Below are 20,073 nucleotides of genomic sequence, written 5' to 3' on the forward strand. Positions count from 1 at the left end.
ACGATTTCCTCAAAATGACGACATAATATTTGTATGTTTCGTTGGTTACTCTCAATATGCATTGAACCCAAATATAAAACACATACTTTTAAATAGGTCAGATATCCTCCCAACAGCCCTTTCTACTCCACTGCTTTCCAAAGCTCTAAGGGGGCTTGTTACATATAACCAACACTTCACTGTTTACACATGATTGTAAAGATAGTGGACCGGGTCAGGGTCGTCAAGAAAAAAAAAAGCGAACCACAATACGGAAGGGAAGCGCAGTTCGTTCAAATGGTGTAAATTGATGTGGCCGAATTGGCTGCCCAAATAATCAACATTAACGAAATAAACATCGCCGGGTAATAACTGTGTGCCTGCCCACATAAATAGTTTGGCAGTTGTACGCCCCTTTGACTGGCCTGTGAGTGACAGGGACAGAATTAGGGTGAATGAATCGTGTTGGGTCGGTTGCTGTTGGTGCTGATTGTTATTGACCATCCGCGCGCGGGTTGTGTTCCTGAGTGCGTGCAGGACGGATTGAGCGGAGGAGAAGGCGTAGTAGCATACCTAGGGTCGATGTACCAATAGCCGCATAGCTAAGAACAAAAAATCGTAGAAAATCGAAAAATAACGCTAGCGTCTTTATTTTTACATCATCTGAAAGCTTTTTATCTTGGCTTTGTAGGAAAAATATGAAAACTACGAAAACTCAAATGGTTGTATTTATTATCGCGTGTGCCACTATAGGAATACATGTGCCTATAATAGCACTATTTCTAATTCCTGTTCCTATAGTAGCACTAGCATCACGGCGTTGGCAAAATACTTATCAAAATCGTATTTTTACAAAACTTTTATATTTTTCCTACACAGTGTGGATCGAAAGCTTTCGTTTGATGTAAAAAAGTTCTTATTTCATCAATTATTTTGTATAATAAAAATAGTTTCTCTCAGTAGTGCTACTATAGGAACAATAGGTTAACTATAGGCGCAAGGGAGCTCAAATTTTAAGCAAAACTAATTATTTCGATCATTTTTTGAAAAAAATCAAGCTGTGTATAAATGGTACTTGGATTAATAGCTCCTGACCTTCATGTCAAAAAATATTTTGAAAAGATTTATAGCAAAACGGCCGTAAAAAGCCACTAGTGCGACTATAGGGGACTGTCCACTAAGGGAACACCGACCCTAGTTATGATCGGGGGATTGCGTCGCGCGCAATGGAATTTACGACCTTTTCCCATTATTCTAAGTAAATTGGACGGTGGATAAATTTACAAGAGAAAGGGTCACGTGGTGTTAAGATTAACTACGGGCTAGGGCACTTTGTTGTGATGGTCGGAAAGACTGGTACTTTCTCTAAGTTTGGTTATAGAAGTAATTCATTTTAAGTATGTTTTCTTCTTTCTGGCGTTACACGCTGAAACATACCCTACTTCTCAGCTTTGTCTAATGTGAACACTTATTCAGTTGTCAACGCAGCACTTTCTTTGCTGTTCTTTCTATTCCCAGGGAAATCTCAAGAAAATTTTCAAACCGAAATCAAACGACGAGATTCGAATGCGCCACCCACTGTTCAGTTAAGGCATGCTGAAAAGCTGCGTGTTTCCCACCTCGGCTATTGAAGCATATATATGCTGACATAAATGTAATTGAAATTGTAAGTGATAATAAAACATTTCAGGATTATGGTACAGCATTTTATTTTTTTCATTACTGATAGCGTGATATTAGACAATTCAAGGAGTGTTTTAACAAAACGTTTAATGATACCAAATAGCATATAAAAATAAAGCAGTTTTTTTTTCTTTTCAATTAAAGGTAAACTAGGAAAAGTGTACTAGTTATGACTATAGTGGTTCCCTATTTCCTATGTGAGTTCTCGAATATTGTCACATTTTGAATGATTTTGTATCTTTATGATAAAGAAATATTTGATATAAAACTACTTAAATACAGAAAATGATTACAAACAATTCGATTGATGAAGGATAAGTCAATATTGTCCAACAGACAATGCTAGTCTTGATAACTCCAATTGATTAGTGGATAACGCCAGTTCCCCGAATATCCCACTTTCACGAATAGCTCACTTCCCCAAAAAGTTTATGGCAATCATAATTGTCGTAACTTTATACATTTCAGGGTGGTGAACGGACTGGCCATCTGATAGGCACCCTTCTTTATTTAATTGGCGGTTCTTTCGAGTTTTACCGTCCTCAGCATTTTACCAACATGTGTATAGCCGAGAATGACAAAATACCTCCTTCTTTTGATTGCTTATCGTTCTATCTCGTTCACCATCCAGTCACTGTAGACTGTTATAGCACCTTTTTAAACTGCATTACTTTTCGGGGAAACAGGCCATTCGGGGTTATGCCGCATTAATTTTTGGCGTCCAATATTCTATTGGTTTAATAATGAATTTTGCCTCTTCTTTTAAAAATAGGCTGTTCTTTATACTTATACTGTTTCAAAATTTATTTTTTAGTTAGGCTAAATGTTAACCATTTTTATATTTTGCTGTTTTTATCAATTCTTGCAAGACGAGCTGTTAAAATGATAATTACTTTAGAAACTGCCAATATTCAACATATTTTTTTTTGCAAGCACAAGATATCCTTTCGAGATATGCTGGAAAAAAATATTATTTCAATCACAAATTTTCCCTTTTTTCGATAATAGGCAGTGTTTTGATGTACACTTTAAATTTTAAAATTTAAATTGAATCGATCAAAAGTTTTGCCACAAATATTTTCTTTCAAAAATGTGTTTTTCATTTGAGTTATGTTGTAAGAAGATATTTTGCGTTAGAGCCTCAAACATTTTAAACGAAAAATAATCTGCTCTCCAATATAGGCTATTTTTGCATTATGCTGCAATAATTGATCTTTGCATAAGAGCTTATAATGTTTTGCAAATAAATTTTCCCTTCTTTTAGCAAGTAATTTTCATCAAGTGTTACGTCCAAACTGGGACAGAGCTTGATTTGCAGCGAAATATTCTAAAAGCGTTCCCTTCATTAATAACTGCAAACTTTCTTTGCCAATTTACTATTCTCAAATATGTATATCGCAACAAGCTCAACGATACTCTAGGACGATGTTCTAGGATGTGGAGAAAATTATTATTCTGAAAGGATCTCTCCGTCACGAGTTTTATTTAGTTATGCTCTCTAATGTCACTACAATATTTGACCATCATATCTCTGAACGACCACCACGCTTATTGAGAACCTACTAAAACTTTTTTGCTATGGGCACGTTGGTGTTGAACGGCTGCTTGGGCTCGTCAGGAGTTAATCATCAATATTAACCTCCTTTTCCCGAGCAGCCTAGATAGCCGCGTAGTGTCGGTAGCGGTTGTTTCAACTGGCTAAGAATTAACACTACGGACTGCCTGTTCCGGTGGTAAAAGTCCACCTCACAGGTGACCCCTAATTTATGGTGTGATGCGTACCGTGCCTAGGAATGAATGGTTTGGGGGGTCTAAATAAAACCTAATCGCAAACGGAGCCTGTGGGGTACCAGGGCGCCCTCCACAGTATTGAGTGCTTCCTGTGCTACCCGGAGCAATGGTGCAGGTGACCTTGTGTTTCTCCGAGACAATCGGCTGCCCTTCTCCAGCCTCTATCCTGAGGCTTAATAAGGGTGGGATTATGAATATGTTGACATTTAATTTAAATTATCACCTATATGGATTCGCATTATGCGTTTCACACAGTGTATTTTGTGCTCTTTCGCCTTTGGCGACTTTAAATAGATATCGATCTGTTGTTTTCGTTGCTGGTCTTTTTCATGCTGAGATTGCAAAAATGTTAATCCTGCCCAGGCCAGACAATCGTCACCGTCAAATGGAAAAAGTCGACGAGGAAACTAAAAGAAGCATAGTCATCGTCACTCAACCAGCGTCGGATGACGATTTGCCACAAAGATCCGGCGCAGAGGCTCGGCGTCATGACGAACAAATACGATTCCTTCGTTACGGGCGAATCTTCGTTCGGGAGCACTGAGCCGACTAAAATTATGAATCGTGTCTTCGACAGATTGAGAGCGTTTTTGGAAAAAATAAAACAAAAAACAAAATAACAAAACACGACTGGAATCGAACAAACGATCTCTGAATCGTCAACACCACGCGCCTACCAACAGAGCTGTTTTGGAATCATGAGGGTAGCGGGTTCATTGGCCAATACAAGCAATTATGTGATGACATTCGTTGGTTGGTGCGAAGCAAGCGAATATACAGTAAACGCCTTCTTCTTGTGAGTAAGGGTGACAAGCGGGATGAAGAAAAATTTGCTCGCTGACGATTTTGGATTGAAGTTAGTCGTGCATTCTTTCGTCGATGAAGAGACGACGGCTTGCCAGAGTTATTATACTGGATGACGATGTCTTTTTTTATTTCGTCATCGCACTGTGACGAATCTGACGATTGCCTGCCCTGATCCTGCCTAGTTTGGGTAGTGGCTACGGTAGCTCAAATCAATCTTCAGCTTAAAAGAACAGCAACGATCAATCTTTGCAGACTCATGCAAAATGGTGCAGCCCAAGTGGCGCTAGTTCAAGAACCCTACTTCCGTAGAGGAAACTTCTATCTAGGAAACCTTATAGACCCAGTTTTTGCTACTTTCAGCAAACTTGAAATGGCAAACTCGAGCTCCATGCCCCGCGCATGCGTGCACGTGAATAAAGCAATCGTTGCTACACTCATTTCTGAGTTAACTACCAGAGATGTATGTGCTGTCACAATCGATGTTTCTGTTGGTGACCTCAATAGGATATACGTCTATTGTTCGGTATACTTACCACATGATGAACCATCCCCAACGGATGATTTCAAACGAGTTGTCGTACACTGCGTAACAAAAGGCCTTCCGCTGATTGTGGGCAGTGATGCAATTGCTAATCACATTATCTGGGGCAGCTCAGATATCAATTTGAGAGGCTCCAATCTGATGGAATACTTAAGTAGTACAGATCTTGGATTACTTAACAAAGGCAATCGCCCAACCTTCATGGTATCTAATAGAGAAGAAGTGTTAGACATAACGCTCTGCTCGAATAGAATCAGTCACGAGTTGACGAATTGGCATGTGACAGATGACGAATCATTATCTGATCATCGCTACATCTTCTTTGAACATTCAAATGTAACTGCGCAGACTTTCCGTTTTAGGAATCCCCGCTCAACAAACTGGGAACTCTATATTGAGTTGGTTGCGACCAAATTTCATGGATAATCTCCGTCCATTGAAAATCCAAGTGATCTGGATGATGCCGTTGATACTACAACATCCTACATTATGGAAGCTTTTGAAGAAGCATGTCCTCTGCGGTCTGTAAAGACTACAAGAGGGACCCCATGGTGGAATTCCGATCTGACTAGACTCAGGAAACAATGTAGAAGGAGTTGGAACAGACGCCGTTCAGCTGGCTCAGAGTCGTTCAAGTCGGCTCGCAAGGCTTACAAGAAGGCTCTTCGTTCTGCTGAAAGATCCGGCTGGAAAAACCTTTGTACAAATGTTTCCAGTTTGAGTGAAGTCAGTCGGCTGAACAAAATCCTTGCAAAATCAAAGGATTTCCAAGTGAACGAATTTCACTTACCTAATGGTGACTTTACTTCTTCCGATGAAGAAGTTTTAGAATTTTTATTCAATACACACTTCCCCGGATGTGTGGACATAGCATCTACGGATGAACCAAATGTCTTTTCATGTAGATACGAGTCTCTGGCCTCAGCTCGCAGTATCGTAACGACTGAATTGATGCAATGGGCACTTAATAGTTTTGCTCCTTTCAAATCTGGATTTATCCTGTTCTGCTTCAAAAGGGATTTGAGTTTATCAAATATGTTTTGTAAAAGTTAATTGTAAGCAATTTTGCTACCGGGTACATTCCCAGATCCTGGCGTGATATTACTGTAAAGTTTATCCCGAAAGGAGGACGTGCGTCGTATGAAGAAGCAAAGAGTTTTAGACCAATCAGTCTGACCTCTTTTCTTGTGAAATGTCTGGAACGCATTATCGATCATCACATGCCTCTTCATGTGAATCAACATGCTAACCAATCTGAAAAGTCCACTGTGACTCTTTTACACAATGTTGTATACGATATCGAGAAAGCATTCGCTCAGAAGCAAACCTGCTAGGATGTTTTCTTGGATATTGAGGGTGATATTGATAACGTGTCTTTCGATACCATATTGGAAGCCGCACGAAACCATGGGCTACCTACAATGATTACCAATTGAATTCATCAAATGCTCAAAAACCGACATCTCTTCGCGACATTGCGTCAAGCAGCGATTCGAAAATTGAGTGTTTGCGGATGCCCCCAAGGGGGAGTCTTGTCACCACTTTTGTGGAATCTCGTAGCAGATACGCTATTGAGGCAACTCAATAATTGTGGTTTTCCAACTTATGGATTTGCCGACGACTATCTAGCTCAGATAGTTGGTATGTGCATAAGCACCCTATTCGACCTGATGCAAAGTGCTCTTCAGGTAGTCGAGAGTTGGTGTCGCCAATATGGCCTTTCGGTTAACCCGAATAAAACATCTATTGTTCTTTTTACGGAAAGACGCAACCGCGATGGAATTCTACCTTTACGTCTTTTTGGCACTGAGATTAATGTGACTGATCAAGTAAAGTATGTCGGAGTCATTCTAGATTCCAAACTTTCATGGACACCTCACATTGATTTCAAAAGGGAGAAGTGAGAACAATCCAATCAAAATTGGGCCATCTCCAAAGGATGTGCTTGATGGCGATGTCTGGTGCGTTCTCTACAACTCCAACAGCAGCGCTCGAGGCCCTTTTCGACGTTGCGCCACTACACATATATCTCAAACAAGAAGCACTTTCGACCTCTTACCGTTTATGGGTACTGGATCTACTGGAGAAAAATCCAGTGAATCGAAGATCTACACACACTTCGTTGTTTCCACTTTTGGTGAATTGGGACAAAATTGTCCTTGCTCCAAGTGATCTCACAATTGCTTGAAGGTAGAGCTGGTGCTGGTGGTCATAAATACAGTATTCTGAAAAATAGTTAATCTTCGTATATAGCTAATCATAGGGGAAAAGGGGCAAAATGAGTCATTTATCATGGTTTGAAAATCATGATTCACGCATATGTTGCTCTTACTTACTGTATTGCGAAAGGATTTGGTAGTTTGAGTTGAAAATCTGGCGGCAGTAATATGAAGTATCGTAAAACTGCCATATATAAAGAAATATTAGGGGAAAAGGGGTAAAATGAGCTATTCGTCGTGGTCCGCATAGTTCGATATATCCCTCAGTCCACTTTTAATGGAAGGGTTTGCGAGTTATTAACTGTAAATAAAGTGTCAGTTTTGAGGAATTTATTGAAATTCAAACAAATGTCTAAATTATAGGGGAAAAAGGGGTAAACTGGTACATTGGTCAAGTTTGTCCAAAAATATTATGTTTCATATACATATTTGGTTTGCCGATGGGTTTTCAATTATATAATTCATCGATTTTCATCAGCAGAAGCAAATAAACTCCTAAAAACTCTAGTTTTCATATCAGAAAGGGGAAAATGGGGCAAAATGAGGTACTTCCAATGGCGTGCGGTGAATGAAAATGGCACCATTCGATTCCTCGCATGTTTTTCAATGAAAATAGCTACTTCCCACCTCCTGAAATCAGCGGCACGAAATAAGTGCGATTTTGGGTCGGTTTTTGCCTACTGTGATCGCTGGAAATGAATTGGCTGATGCGCTTGCTCGCGATGGAGCATCGCATGACTTCTATGGCCCTGGGCCTGCTATTCCAATTTCGAAGTGCTGGGTCTTCACCCAGTACAAGCAATATTGGAATAGTTTGGAGCTGAGACGAGACTCGCGAAGACGGTCTTCTTTTTCTGTGATTGCTGAGTTTTTTTCTTATTCCACTTTGTGCATACCAATTATGCGCATGCGCATACCAATTATGCGCATGCTGTTCAAATCCTCACATGAACCTCTCAGCAAAAAATGATTAAGTTTGCATCACATCGAATCATAAATAGCCATTTGAGTGAAATTTCATGCCAGCAAACGTAGCAGACATTAGAAATAATTAATCTTCTGCTTAGATTTATCGGCAACTTTGGAAAAAACTGCTCCGCCGACTGAGGTTTTTAATAACAGTTTACTTTGAACACAATACTTTTCACTTTTTCAGCCATAAAAACGGTGGGCTGCATTTGACGTTTCGTGAGAGGGGAATCTGGGCTGCATATGACGTTGATATTTTTCCTCTTCGCGAGTCTCTCTCAGGTTTGGAGTCATGTCGTCAAACCAAATTGTACATTACTGAGCCATCTCCAAGGGTGGCGAAGTATTTAACAAATCCGCAAAGCAGAATTACAGTCTCTTGGTCAGAGCATTGACAGGCCACTGCCGACTTAACATTATTGGCAAATATTCAGCGTGCTGACTCATTTGTGTGTGATATTACCTGATATGTAACTGTTCAGTTTTTGCGCTAATGCGATTCCAATTACTTGGTAAACACTTATTAAGTGAAACTGAATTCAGAAGCCTGAATCTTCAGGACATTCTGTTATTCTTAACCCGCTGTGGTAATGAGATATAGGCTCTCTTTACGCTCATGCGTTTTGCAGTGCCCTTTTTAGGGCGCTGTTCGAACCCATTGTGGTATGGAGCTACATGGTCTCATTTCGCTTATGCGATCTTCTCTCTTAAAGGGACCCCACTTCTATTTTCCCATCTTTCCCTTCCCTTTAGATGATGAAATAGGCTCAAATATGGCGATGGCACAAATCTCCCAACTGATGGGGAACGTGCCTTTGGAGCCGGCCTTCTGATACCTGATACCGTCCTCACTGGGACAGAGTCTGTTTCTCAGCTTAGTGTTCTTATGAGCACTTTCACAGTTATTAACTGAGAGCTTTCTTTGCCATTTTCACATTCGTACCGTTTTGATTCATATTACGGACACTTAAAGCCTCAGTGAACACTCTTAAAAATAATGAAAATTACTCTGGACGTAATTCTGGTTATGACTGAATGATACATGATGTAAGTGGTGGAACGACACAAAAACGTGTCCTTAAAGATGTATTGATCAAAAAATGTAATTTTAAATGTTAAAGGACACGAAAACGATGGAACTGTGATCGACTTTTCCCGAATCAGACACTAACGTTTTTGAAATTCGACACAAATTTACGTCATACGGCTCGCTTCTTTTATGTGCATCCCAAAAGACGTAAATCACATTATTTTTTGGTACTGTGAAGTATAACCCAGCTTGGACCATACAAAATAAATCATTCTGTATGATTTTTTAGCGTTATCAAGCGTCGGAAGCCCTTAAATTTCGGATGGTGGGTAAAGAATACGCGTCCACAACTTGAATAATTTTAAATAAATCAAAACGTGTGGCCTTTTCATGATTCTTATTCTGGACGCTCCCTCACTTTTGCCTCATATTCCGGACGCTTTGATTCGAATTACGAACAGCTCATGATAATCATTAATGGAACAGTCAAATCATCAATTGAAATCGTTCAACCACTTAAGAGACGTCTAAGGTAGTTTGGCATTATAAATTTGCAATGATATTTATGGAAAAAACCTAATAAAGCGAGCCTCGAAAATGAGAACTTTTGGACGGCGAAAATTGAAACATTTCGTGTGAAATGTTTCCCATACAAACGAGAGTGTCTGGAATTTGAAGCTGTCCGTAATATGAATCAAAACGGTATATCGTGTGGCAGGTACGATGATACTCTATGTCCAGAGAAGTCAACCGACCGGGAATCGAACCCAGACACCCTCAGCATGGCATTGCTTTGTAGCCGCGGACTTTAACCCCAATATAACACAATTTTTTCTGGAATTCTCATGAGAAACATCTCAAAGATTTCAGGAAACTCATCAGTAACCTAAATTTAATTAGAAACCTTCTAGGATTTTTATCAGAATCCATTCAGGAAATGGTGAACTTCCACCGGATACAGTTCCTGTCAGGTCACGGCTGTTTCAAGCAGTAACTGCATCGATTCGGCCAAGCGTCTTCACCTTTCTGTCAGTGTATGGAGATTGAAGAATCGCCAGCACATGTTGTCTTCGACTGCCCGAGATTCAGCATAGCTTTTGGTGAGTACTTCAGCGCTGAAGGTGTGGTATACGGAATTGTAAACGATCCAGATCTTTGGAATATGATGACCAGCATGGTGGTGCAAATAATGTCTTCCTTACAGCGCGAGTAGAGCAGTTAAAACGAGACGCAGAGAGCACCGGAAAACCGGAAGTCACCCTCCAACCGGAATTGCAGAACCGACTCTGACACTTGGCCGACCACAATCGAGTCAGAGTAGGCTAGATTTTCCGTCGAGGAGTAGCTGAGTAGATCGCGGAACAATACCGACAAATGATCACCGGGGCGCCTGTAAACCGGAAGCTTCCTTCCACCGGAATCGCAGGACAGGACAGACCTCGGCATCTGCCCGGATAGTATCGGTTTGAAAGATCTTCCGCCGCCGGGGAAATCTTTGTCGGAGTAGGATAGATCTACCGTTGGGTGCTATGTACGAGCGTTTCACCGGCTTGAGTCGTCGGAGCGCCAGAAAACCGGAAGCCATCCTCCAACCGGAATCGGACGAGCAGAGAAATGGAGTCAAGCGCACCAACAAACACAGTAGCATTTTTTCGAAAAAAGTCTCACATGGCTGAGGCGTGTGGCCGGCCGACGTTGAACAGACAAATTGCAGCCAGATCGAATCCCCGAAGAAATACTGTATAGTGGTTCCGGGGAGATAAGGGTTTTAGACCAAGGGTAAAGTCGATGCACGTACATGAAATATGAGATAAGTGGGCTAAATTTTTGGCGTGCCTTAATTTATGAACGTTCCCTTGAGGAATAAAAACAGCTATATTTCATTTCGTATTATTTCTGTTTGCAATAAAGCAATTGAAAACTGAATCGCATTGTATATTATAGTTGCTTTCAACTTACATTGCGATCTTTATCTGTATTGCTTTATCGCAAAAAAAAAAGAAACTACTCAATCATCTATAAAACACCTGACGGCGCTTTTCAGAGCACAAGATAAGATTTCCGCTATTACACACTTCAAGCGATAATAGGAAATATTCCCATCACTCTGCTGTTCTCTGCCCTACAAAGTTGAACAGCTTTAGACAAAATCTACATGCCAAATCAACACGGAGCTATTAGATTCAGAGCAACGCATAGCACCTGTTAGCAAAGCACGTGTACTCTCCCACAGGTCACTACAGCGATCTACAGTCGCACCGAGCAAAACACACCGATTAAATGTTGCACCTTTAGTCCGCCACTAAGCAAATCACACCGACCCTGACATTGAAAAGCCTACCGATTAGTACTGACACCAGCAACCGCATGTTGTGGCTGCGCTGTATTTCCCTCAGCTTTTGGAACTGCGCTCGCCGGCGATTCTTCAACAGCGGTTCTCGTTCGTCAGACCTTCCGTCGTCGGCTGCCATACTGTCTCCGAGGTACAGAATTAGCAATTACCGATCAGGTCGTCATGATCCTGAGCTTTCAAGTTTCACTGCTTTGAATCCAATTGGAACCGAAACCGATCGGAAGACACCTTCCACCACAACGACGTCGACGTATTGCGCGAAGTCGCGATTTGAACTAAAAAAAGGTTTCGATTCCAGCGAGGTGGAAGTGAGAGCACCTCGATGATAGGCGTCCATGCGATAGTCCCGAGCGAAGGGTGCTAGGTGCCCAATCTCGACGTTTACGCCGCACGCGGTCGATTGTAGGATGCAGCTGTATTTTTATCTGCGACGACGACGGGCGACGCCTTCCCACGGTGTGTCCGGTGAATAATATTATCGCAAATAATAGGCATCGCCAAAACTTTCGCCATTCAGAAAATATAGATTTTCAGCTTTTATTTGACCGTTTCAAAAAAAAATCCACCGAGGGATCGTAAACATTATTTTCAAATTTTAAATTTATGTTCCTTTTAAAATGTCGACAGGTTCAATGAATCCTATCAAGTATGATGAAAACTAACATTTCAAATGGATGCAAAATTATACGAAAAAGATATTTTTTTTAAATTTATTGGGCCATAGGATACTTATTCGTAAGTGCAAGTAAACCAAACCAAACAAATACATTTTTCCAACGTAAGATTACATTTTATTATTTTTCTAATGTCTGGCATTCCACCCCGACTGGGATAAAGCATGCTTCTAAGCTTAGAGCATTTTGAGCATTATTACACGTGTGAACACAGAAAACTGTGGTTCAATTTCTGAAATTGTGCGTTTGTATATTGTGCCGCAAGAGAAGATTCACGAACGCTGCGAATCAACAATTCTAAAAAAACCTAATGCAAGATACAGTCGACGCTTTTGATTTGGTCCCTTAATCCTGTATAGATTCTCACTTTCCATATCTCAATATCCTCTTTAAAGGGTGTCCACGATAAAATTACCACACTATGAAATTGCTCTTACTTTTTAACCGTTAGGTAGAATTTAATGAAAAATTGGGTGGATTTTGTTCATAGTGCATTATTTACATCCTGCAAGTTTTGAAGTCCTGTGATCAAAACTCAAAAGAACGAGCTGTGCGTGATAAAATATTGCGCATTCATCACGAGAACAAGTATCTCTCGCATCGTTCCATCGCTAAAACGTTGGGAATCGCGAATTCCACGGTGTCGCAAGTGAATAAGCGGTTCGAGGAACGATTGACCACCGATCGGAAGCCCAGAAGTGAAGGAAATAGTATTCCGTACAACACCAAAAATCACAACCGCGTAGTTGGGACCTTCAACCGAAACCCGGGATGTGGCTAAGAACCTGCACCTAAGCCGAAATTTTGTCCAGAAGGTTAAAACTAAGGCTGGGCTTTGAACGTTCAAGATACATAAGGCTCCTAATTGCGACGAGAAGCAGAACTAGTCCGCCAAAACCCGTGCCAGGAAGTTGTACCTCAACATGCTGACGAAAGTTGAATGCTGCATCATGGACGACGAAACATATGGCTGACTTCAAACAGATCCCCGGCACCCTGTTTTTCACGGCCAAGGATAAGTTCAGCGTTCCGGAGCATGTCCGCACTCAGAAGATGTCCAAATTTACGAAGAAATTCCTGGTTTGGCAAGCCATCTGCACGTGCGGGAAGCGGAGTGCACCCATCGTGACCCAGGACACGATGAACGGACAGGTGTACATGAAAGAATGCCTCCAGAAGCGGCTGCTTCCTCTTCTGAAGGCCTACAACGTCCCAACAATCTTCTGGCCGGATTTGGCCTCATGCCACTACTCCAAGGACGTGCTGAAGTGGTATGCGGACAATAAGGTCAATTTCGTGCCGAAAATGTTCAACCCTCCCAAAACTCCGGAGCTCCGCCCCATCGAGAAGTACTGGGCGATTATGAAGCAGCACCTTCTTAAACGACCTAAGGTAGTGAAGACAGTCGAGGAACTGAAGAAAGTATGGGTTTACATGCAAAAAACGGTTTATTCACAGGTTGTGCAGAATCTTATGGCTGGGGTTAAGGCCAAGGTGCGGGCATTTGCGTATGGACTGTAGATAAAATACGTGTAAAATGGTAAAATGAAGTTTAATAGTTATTTTTCAATCCCAAAAAAAGATTGATGGCAATCGGATGAAAACTCGAATTTTGCGAATCAATTTTGTGTATGGCAATTTCATCGTGGACACCCTTTAGATGCATAATTATTGCAATTTCAGAGAAAACTTTCCGTTTTACGGTTCAACCGAAAGCTACCGCAGCTGTCACATCACTGATTTGCACTGGTAAATCATCAGTAGGCTTCAATGATACCTTGGATACCGTCTTGATGATTGTTGTTTGTTGGTGTTTTGCATATCGCTTTCTCTTTCAAGCTTTACTTTGATTGAATTGTTTGCTTCAATGATAGAATGATTTCGAAGCCTGCGGTAGAACTTTGACAGCTGCGGTAGAACTCGGCGGCTATCGCAAAACGCAAACGCGCCTCGAAAGGGCGTAATTCAAAACTATGTCAATTTTATCCCAAACTCTGCCCAGAGGTTACAAATAACTAAACAAACAAACCTCAAATCAATTTTTAATGGCATATTTCTTCTGTTAAGCACGGTGAATGAAAACCCGTTTCAGGTTCCTTTGATATTGTGGACCTTCTTCATAAAAAGTGCGAAACGTCAGAACGGGTCAAACGTTTTTTTTTTACCAGACATGCAGCTTAGCTATGAAAAACGACTGGTGAGCTCAGATTTGATGGAGTTTTTTTTCTGAAAATAACGGTCTGAGGAACATCGTGTTCACTCTGACAAGGCGGTTAACTTGTTATCGTCGGCGGCGCAGCACGCTTCGTCGCCACGTTGCCGTCGTTGTTGCAATCAGTGAGTGGCCAGTGGCGTGCTGTAATCGTGTAAGCTTTGGGTTTAACACGGTTATCGAACCACTAGCGATAAATATCATGAATTTTTTCTATAAAATAAACCCTAATTTTCGTACATTTCAGAGAGCCCCCACAGTTAAAAACATCACAGGCGCCCATGTAAAACTCCGTAGAAAATGAGCGTGATACTGCATTTCCCACTGTTAATTGGTAATGAAACAGCTCATTTCACTGTGTTCTTTCGCAACTCAGATCGTTACAAGTAGAACTACGGCTTATCGTTATAACATAAATCGAGAGCCGCTGAGTTAGAACGTATTCGAGTGTCTTTCTTTACCAACTATTGTCATCATCCATGGGTGTAGCCAGTGGGGGAGGAGTGGGTGGTTTCAGCGAGATGCCGTAGTCGAAAAATAAATTTAACAGATTACCTTCGTCATTATTATTGGTATAAAATTGGCCCTGTTAAATTCCTAGAATTCATCAAAAATAAAACTTAAAAAAAAGGTTTTTTTTCTTTTTTTTATTAAAAAATCTGATTCAAGAGCAAGAACGGACGATGGATTCGTCAAGGAATCTCTCGGGGTATTTCTTTCGAAATTCCTCTAAATGTTTTTTTCTTAGGATTTTGCCAGGAATTTCTTTTTCAGCAAATATTTTGTCGAATAATTCATTCTGAAAATCCAAAACCTTTCCAAAAATTCAGAATGAGTTATTCCAAACCTCCTCAAAACATGTATGTAGGAATTCTCTCATTATTCTTTGCGAACAGAAGGAATCTTTGTGATATTCTTCGAGAAGGATACAAAAGGAATCTTTGTGATATTCTTCGAGCAGATTCGTGAAGGTAGAATCTTTGCAATGATTTTTACAAGCTACCTTCAAACACATTAAGATTTATTTAGGATTTCTCCATATATTTGTCTAGCAATTGGAACGATGGTACTTTCAGTCAAATCTAAATATATTCGTTAAAAACTCGTCCAGGAATTTCAATCGGAATGTCTCAAACTATTCAGTTGTGTATTTTACTAAATATTTTAAAAGAGTTCCTTGAAAGTTATCTATTTCTACTACGGTATCTATAGTAATTTCTCAAGATATGTCTTAAGGATTGCTGCTTGCAATTATCCTGTAATTCTCTGCCTTTAATAAGTTCATGATTTCCCCCTAGACTCCTTTCCTGAAAAAAGTTTTCCAAAATGATGTAATACAATTCAATATGCTTACTCTTACTAAATAAAGACTCATAAAAAAACATCCAAAGCTAACTCCGAGATATATCCTCAAAGAAGAATCCACTTATGTTTGGGTTTTGAGATACTTTTAAAGAAAATTTATCAGAAATGTTCACAATTACTCCTGGAAGAACGTATTCCATTCTTAAACATCCTATCAGAAATTCTTTCAAAGAATTTTGAAGCAATTTCATATCTCTGGAAAAAATTCTTCATGAAATTTCATCAGGGATTTTGTTTTCAAGTTTTCTCTTTTGAACTGTTCACGGAATACTTAGCTTAGCTTAAAATGACTACACATATCTATGGTTGCTATTCCGTGATTGACCGAAGTCAATGAAGATGCACAAATAATCAACTAGATGTTCGGCTTGGATTGGCCATAATCTTCTTCAGTGTGGAAAATTCAGTGCCTCTATTTAAACAGGGTCAATAACGGCGCCGGCCACGTCCATGCAGTCAGGTGGGATTGGAGGAAGGAATATTAGTGCGTAACCTCTGCTATTTTAAGACCATGTTAATCACAAAGGTTACTGGCAGGGATGTTTGTAAGTACTTTTCAAGGTGTTACTTGGGCAAGAGAGCGAGAATTAAAAAAATAGAATGAGAAGTCATAACTTCTCTTAAACGGAGAAAAAAAAATCTAAAATTTTCTACTATGGAGCAATGAAAATTCATGATAATAGTATTGTTCAGAACAGTATTATTCGGAATAACATTTGTTTCCAACAAACTTCCAAAAAACGTTAGAAATGTAATAAATGAACTAACTTAATTTTACAATTTACAATAGCTTCAGAATTGTGTGATAGTTTTTGAAAATTTAAAAAATATGCCATCAAGCATTTTTTGTTGGTTTTACTTAGAAAAATGTAAAATCTGAAATAAATATGCGATCCAAAATAGAATATTCCTGATATTTTCCAATTTAGTACGTAAATTAAACACAGCACAGTAAGCAGGATTTATGGTAAGTCACTGTATTTCTGTCGGTCTTATTAGTCAACATTATCGGAGCAAAAGTGACGACAGAAGAAGCTTCCACCAATTTTTGCACAACAAAATACCTTTATAAAACCCTTATCTATCAATATCAATACCGATAAACGGAGTGTAATCTAGTAAGATAAAAACGAACCCTTTCCAGCCATTCTCGAGCAAGATTAGAATGATGGAAAATACTTATGAAGGTAGCTTCGAAATTATTTAGGAATATTCAAAACCAATTATCGAGCTGAAGTTTTGGAAAACTATAAGAAAATCTGGTTATTGATTTATTATTGATTTGATTGATTTTCAAGTTGTTAACCATTCTGCTTACATCGACTTTCAAAAAAATATCAAGAGAGGGTTGACACTGCTTATCGTTTGTTTGTCAATCTTATTGTTCGAAATAAAATAAATCACAAATCGAAATTGTCATACATTCTAAATTATGCAATGTGTTGTGTTGTTGAAATCAGTCACGTCGTTGATCAGTTGGTTGATTCCACTTAACCAATGGGAACGTCATTCATGTACAGCTATCTTGCAATGTGGGACGCTGCTGATTACAAACCCACAGTATAAGGAATTTCAATTGAGTTGCCCAAACGCAAAGGGCTGTAAGTGCGTAATGTCACTTGTTTCGAGTTAATTATACTGTTTCCAAGCTTGCCAACGATATTTTTATGTGGTTTTCTGTTCAACAGAGAAAAAAAACTTGTTCGTAAGAGATGGGCTTGTTTTTCTTTAGCTCCCATACAATTTGTATGGAAAGAAAAATGGTTGGCAAAAACTACTTTTTCAGATTTATCGGTATAGAAATTACCAACGTACATAACATATGAGGAAAAAAACACACACATGTTGCAAGATTTCAAAATATTTTTGAGTGCGGATGTCCTTACTTAGTTCTTCGTGCAACCTTTGTCTTTTTTCAATTATTGTACCATATTTACTAATGTAATACATATTTGAATCTGAGCACAATTTATTATTGTCGATTAATCATAACAAACCATGAAACCTCAATATTCACGTATTTGTTCGAAAATTGGGACTAAAAAGGCTTCTTTTCATAAGCAAATGAAAGTCACCTTTACCCTTTCTTCGTTATTGTTGCCGTAATTGAGCGAGTAATGGCTAATCAATTAACAATACTTTACTGCATACACTTAGGGAATATCATAAAATCACGTCCATTATATTTCGGAAATTCTAGACCCACCTTCCACCCTTCGTCACGTATTGTCACTCTTTCGTGGACACCTCCCTCCTCCAAATAATGGACGTCATTTTTAAATGTTCCCTTATCCCACGCACCGGCCGGCCGGCGTCTGATTCACACATTTATTATGAATAGGCGATGGACAAACATCGAACCGGCTACGATGCGTACACTGCGTAACGGCCGAAAACATTACAGCTAACCTCCCATGTAGGACGCTAATTGGTATCACGTAGAGTACACGTAGCATACAACAATGAGTTCACTCCAACGAAGAGAAAACGATGTGGACGCATGGTAGGTCACATTTTTACAAAAGGAATCAGTTACAATCAAGTCTCCTATTAGCAGGCTTGATAACATTCCTCAACATCATTAGAGTTTGGTGACATACTCTAGATCAGCGTGTTGCTTTTGTCTCTTTGAAGATGCACAAAACACAACAGAGCGAAACTCCTTCAAAAAAGAGTGCCATCACAACTTCACGAGCGCTATTTTATTCGGACGGGACACTCAAGAGTGCGTTTGAAGTGTGAGTAAAGGTGAGTATAGCAACAAGAAAAACAGTCTAAATATCAGAAATAATCCTCGCATAGTTTTTGCATTCTCACTGGAATCGTTTGAGGATCTATCTGTGTTGAAAATTTTGAGTGCAATTTTTACTCCTCATTTTTGCATCGTAGAGAAGTTTTAGTCAAGCCTGCCTATTAGACGATGGCACTTTTTACCCACAGACATTTCTCGGCAGTTTGTCACCATAATTTTTCATTTATGGCTGAAACATAAAATGAACATTTTTCGCCTGAGCCGATCGGATGACATCTGAGAAATTTTGCTGGGCAGAATGTTTCGAGAGATTTGACTGTTTGTAATTCAAATTTCGTAAGCTACGGGCACTCCATCTATACGATATATGACCAACAGGGACACCGTGTAGGGTAACGCCCCTCTTCATTGTCACGGGATTGAGACTTCTTTCACACGTAGATATGATTACATATCTTAAATATTCGCGAAAAAATGATGTTCCACATATATTGAGGATTTTGCCCTCCAATAGACTCACACCTAAATAATTTTGTCCCACCATAATATTCTCCCACCATGTTTGCCATATATTGGATGGCGTCGTAGCTAACAAAACCAACAAGTAACGCACATGTAACGCATTATGTTGGATTGTACATTGAATGCAAGGTGCGTGCTTCTATGAAAGTGCCACTGACGTGTGAGTATTTATTTTTCCTCGTTGAAGATGTGCACGATAATCTATTCCTCAACTAAACGAACAATATGTTGTTTGAAAAGTGTAAACAATCAATAGAAATTCTAAAAATATCGAAAATCAGGTTTTTGGTTTAAAATTTTGCTTTTAATAGGCAAGCCTCAGGGTGAATGAAGCTCATTCTTTACTATTGTACTTAACACAAAAACTTTTACCGGAAGACGACTGCTAATGAACTCTTTTAAGACTAGCAGGATGGAATTCTCCTTGGAAACATTTCTTCAACGCTGTGGAGCTTTTTTCTATGAGAGGGGCATATTGCCCGAATTGTTTTTAAACGTAAACATTGGGACCGTTCACAAAAAACATCTTGTACACTTTTTTGAAGCAATCTGGAAAGAGAAAGGTGCGTGCATAGTATGACCAACTAAATAAGCAACACATTGACATAGAAAACTTTAGAAGTGATGCATTTGCTACTGCGACAGAGCAGTTTTTCCTTAAGGGGGGCGTATTACACCTTTTTACCTTAGATGAAGTGCGCCCTACATTGTGGGATAGCCGTAAAGGGTGTCCACGATGAAATTGCCACACACAAAATTGATTCGCAAAATTCAAGTTTCATTTTACCATTTTACTCGTATTTTATTTACAGTCCATACTCAAATACCCGCACCTTGGCCTTAACCCCGGCCATAAGATTCTGCACAACCTGTGAATCAACCGTTTTTTTTGCATGTAAACCCATACTTTCTTCAGTTCCTCGACTGTCTTCACTACCTTAGGTCGTTTAAGAAGGTGGTGCTTCATAATCGCCCAGTACTTCTCGATGGGGCGGAGCTCCGGAGTTTTGGGAGGGTTGAACATTTTCGGCACGAAATTGACCTTATTGTCCGCATACCACTTCAGCACGTCCTTGGAGTAGTGGCATGAGGCCAAATCCGGCCAGAAGATTGCTGGGACGTTGTGGGCCTTCAGGAGAGGAAGCAGCCGCTTCTGGAGGCACTCTTTCATGTACA

The 20,073-nt window shown here is 39.8% G+C and overlaps 1 protein-coding gene across 3 annotated transcripts in view; it reads right to left on the minus strand.

The window, feature by feature from the left end:
* The window catches only part of LOC23687932 (beta-glucuronidase), a 76,440-nt gene that overhangs the window by 30,070 nt on the left and 26,297 nt on the right, over nucleotides 1-20,073 (minus strand). Inside the window, exon 1 of one of the 3 annotated variants that reach the window (XM_021855058.1) lies at nucleotides 11,361-11,718. The exons of the other annotated variants lie outside the window; for them this stretch is intronic. Within the exon in view, the coding sequence (XP_021710750.1) occupies nucleotides 11,361-11,490 (130 nt within the window). The 5' untranslated portion in view covers nucleotides 11,491-11,718. Of the gene's footprint in view, nucleotides 1-11,360; nucleotides 11,719-20,073 lie in introns of those variants that run through there. 3 annotated transcript variants of the gene reach the window in all.

The sequence above is a fragment of the Aedes aegypti genome, chromosome 3, assembly GCF_002204515.2.
Source record: "Aedes aegypti strain LVP_AGWG chromosome 3, AaegL5.0 Primary Assembly, whole genome shotgun sequence".
In the NCBI taxonomy this organism is placed as follows: domain Eukaryota; kingdom Metazoa; phylum Arthropoda; class Insecta; order Diptera; family Culicidae; genus Aedes; species Aedes aegypti.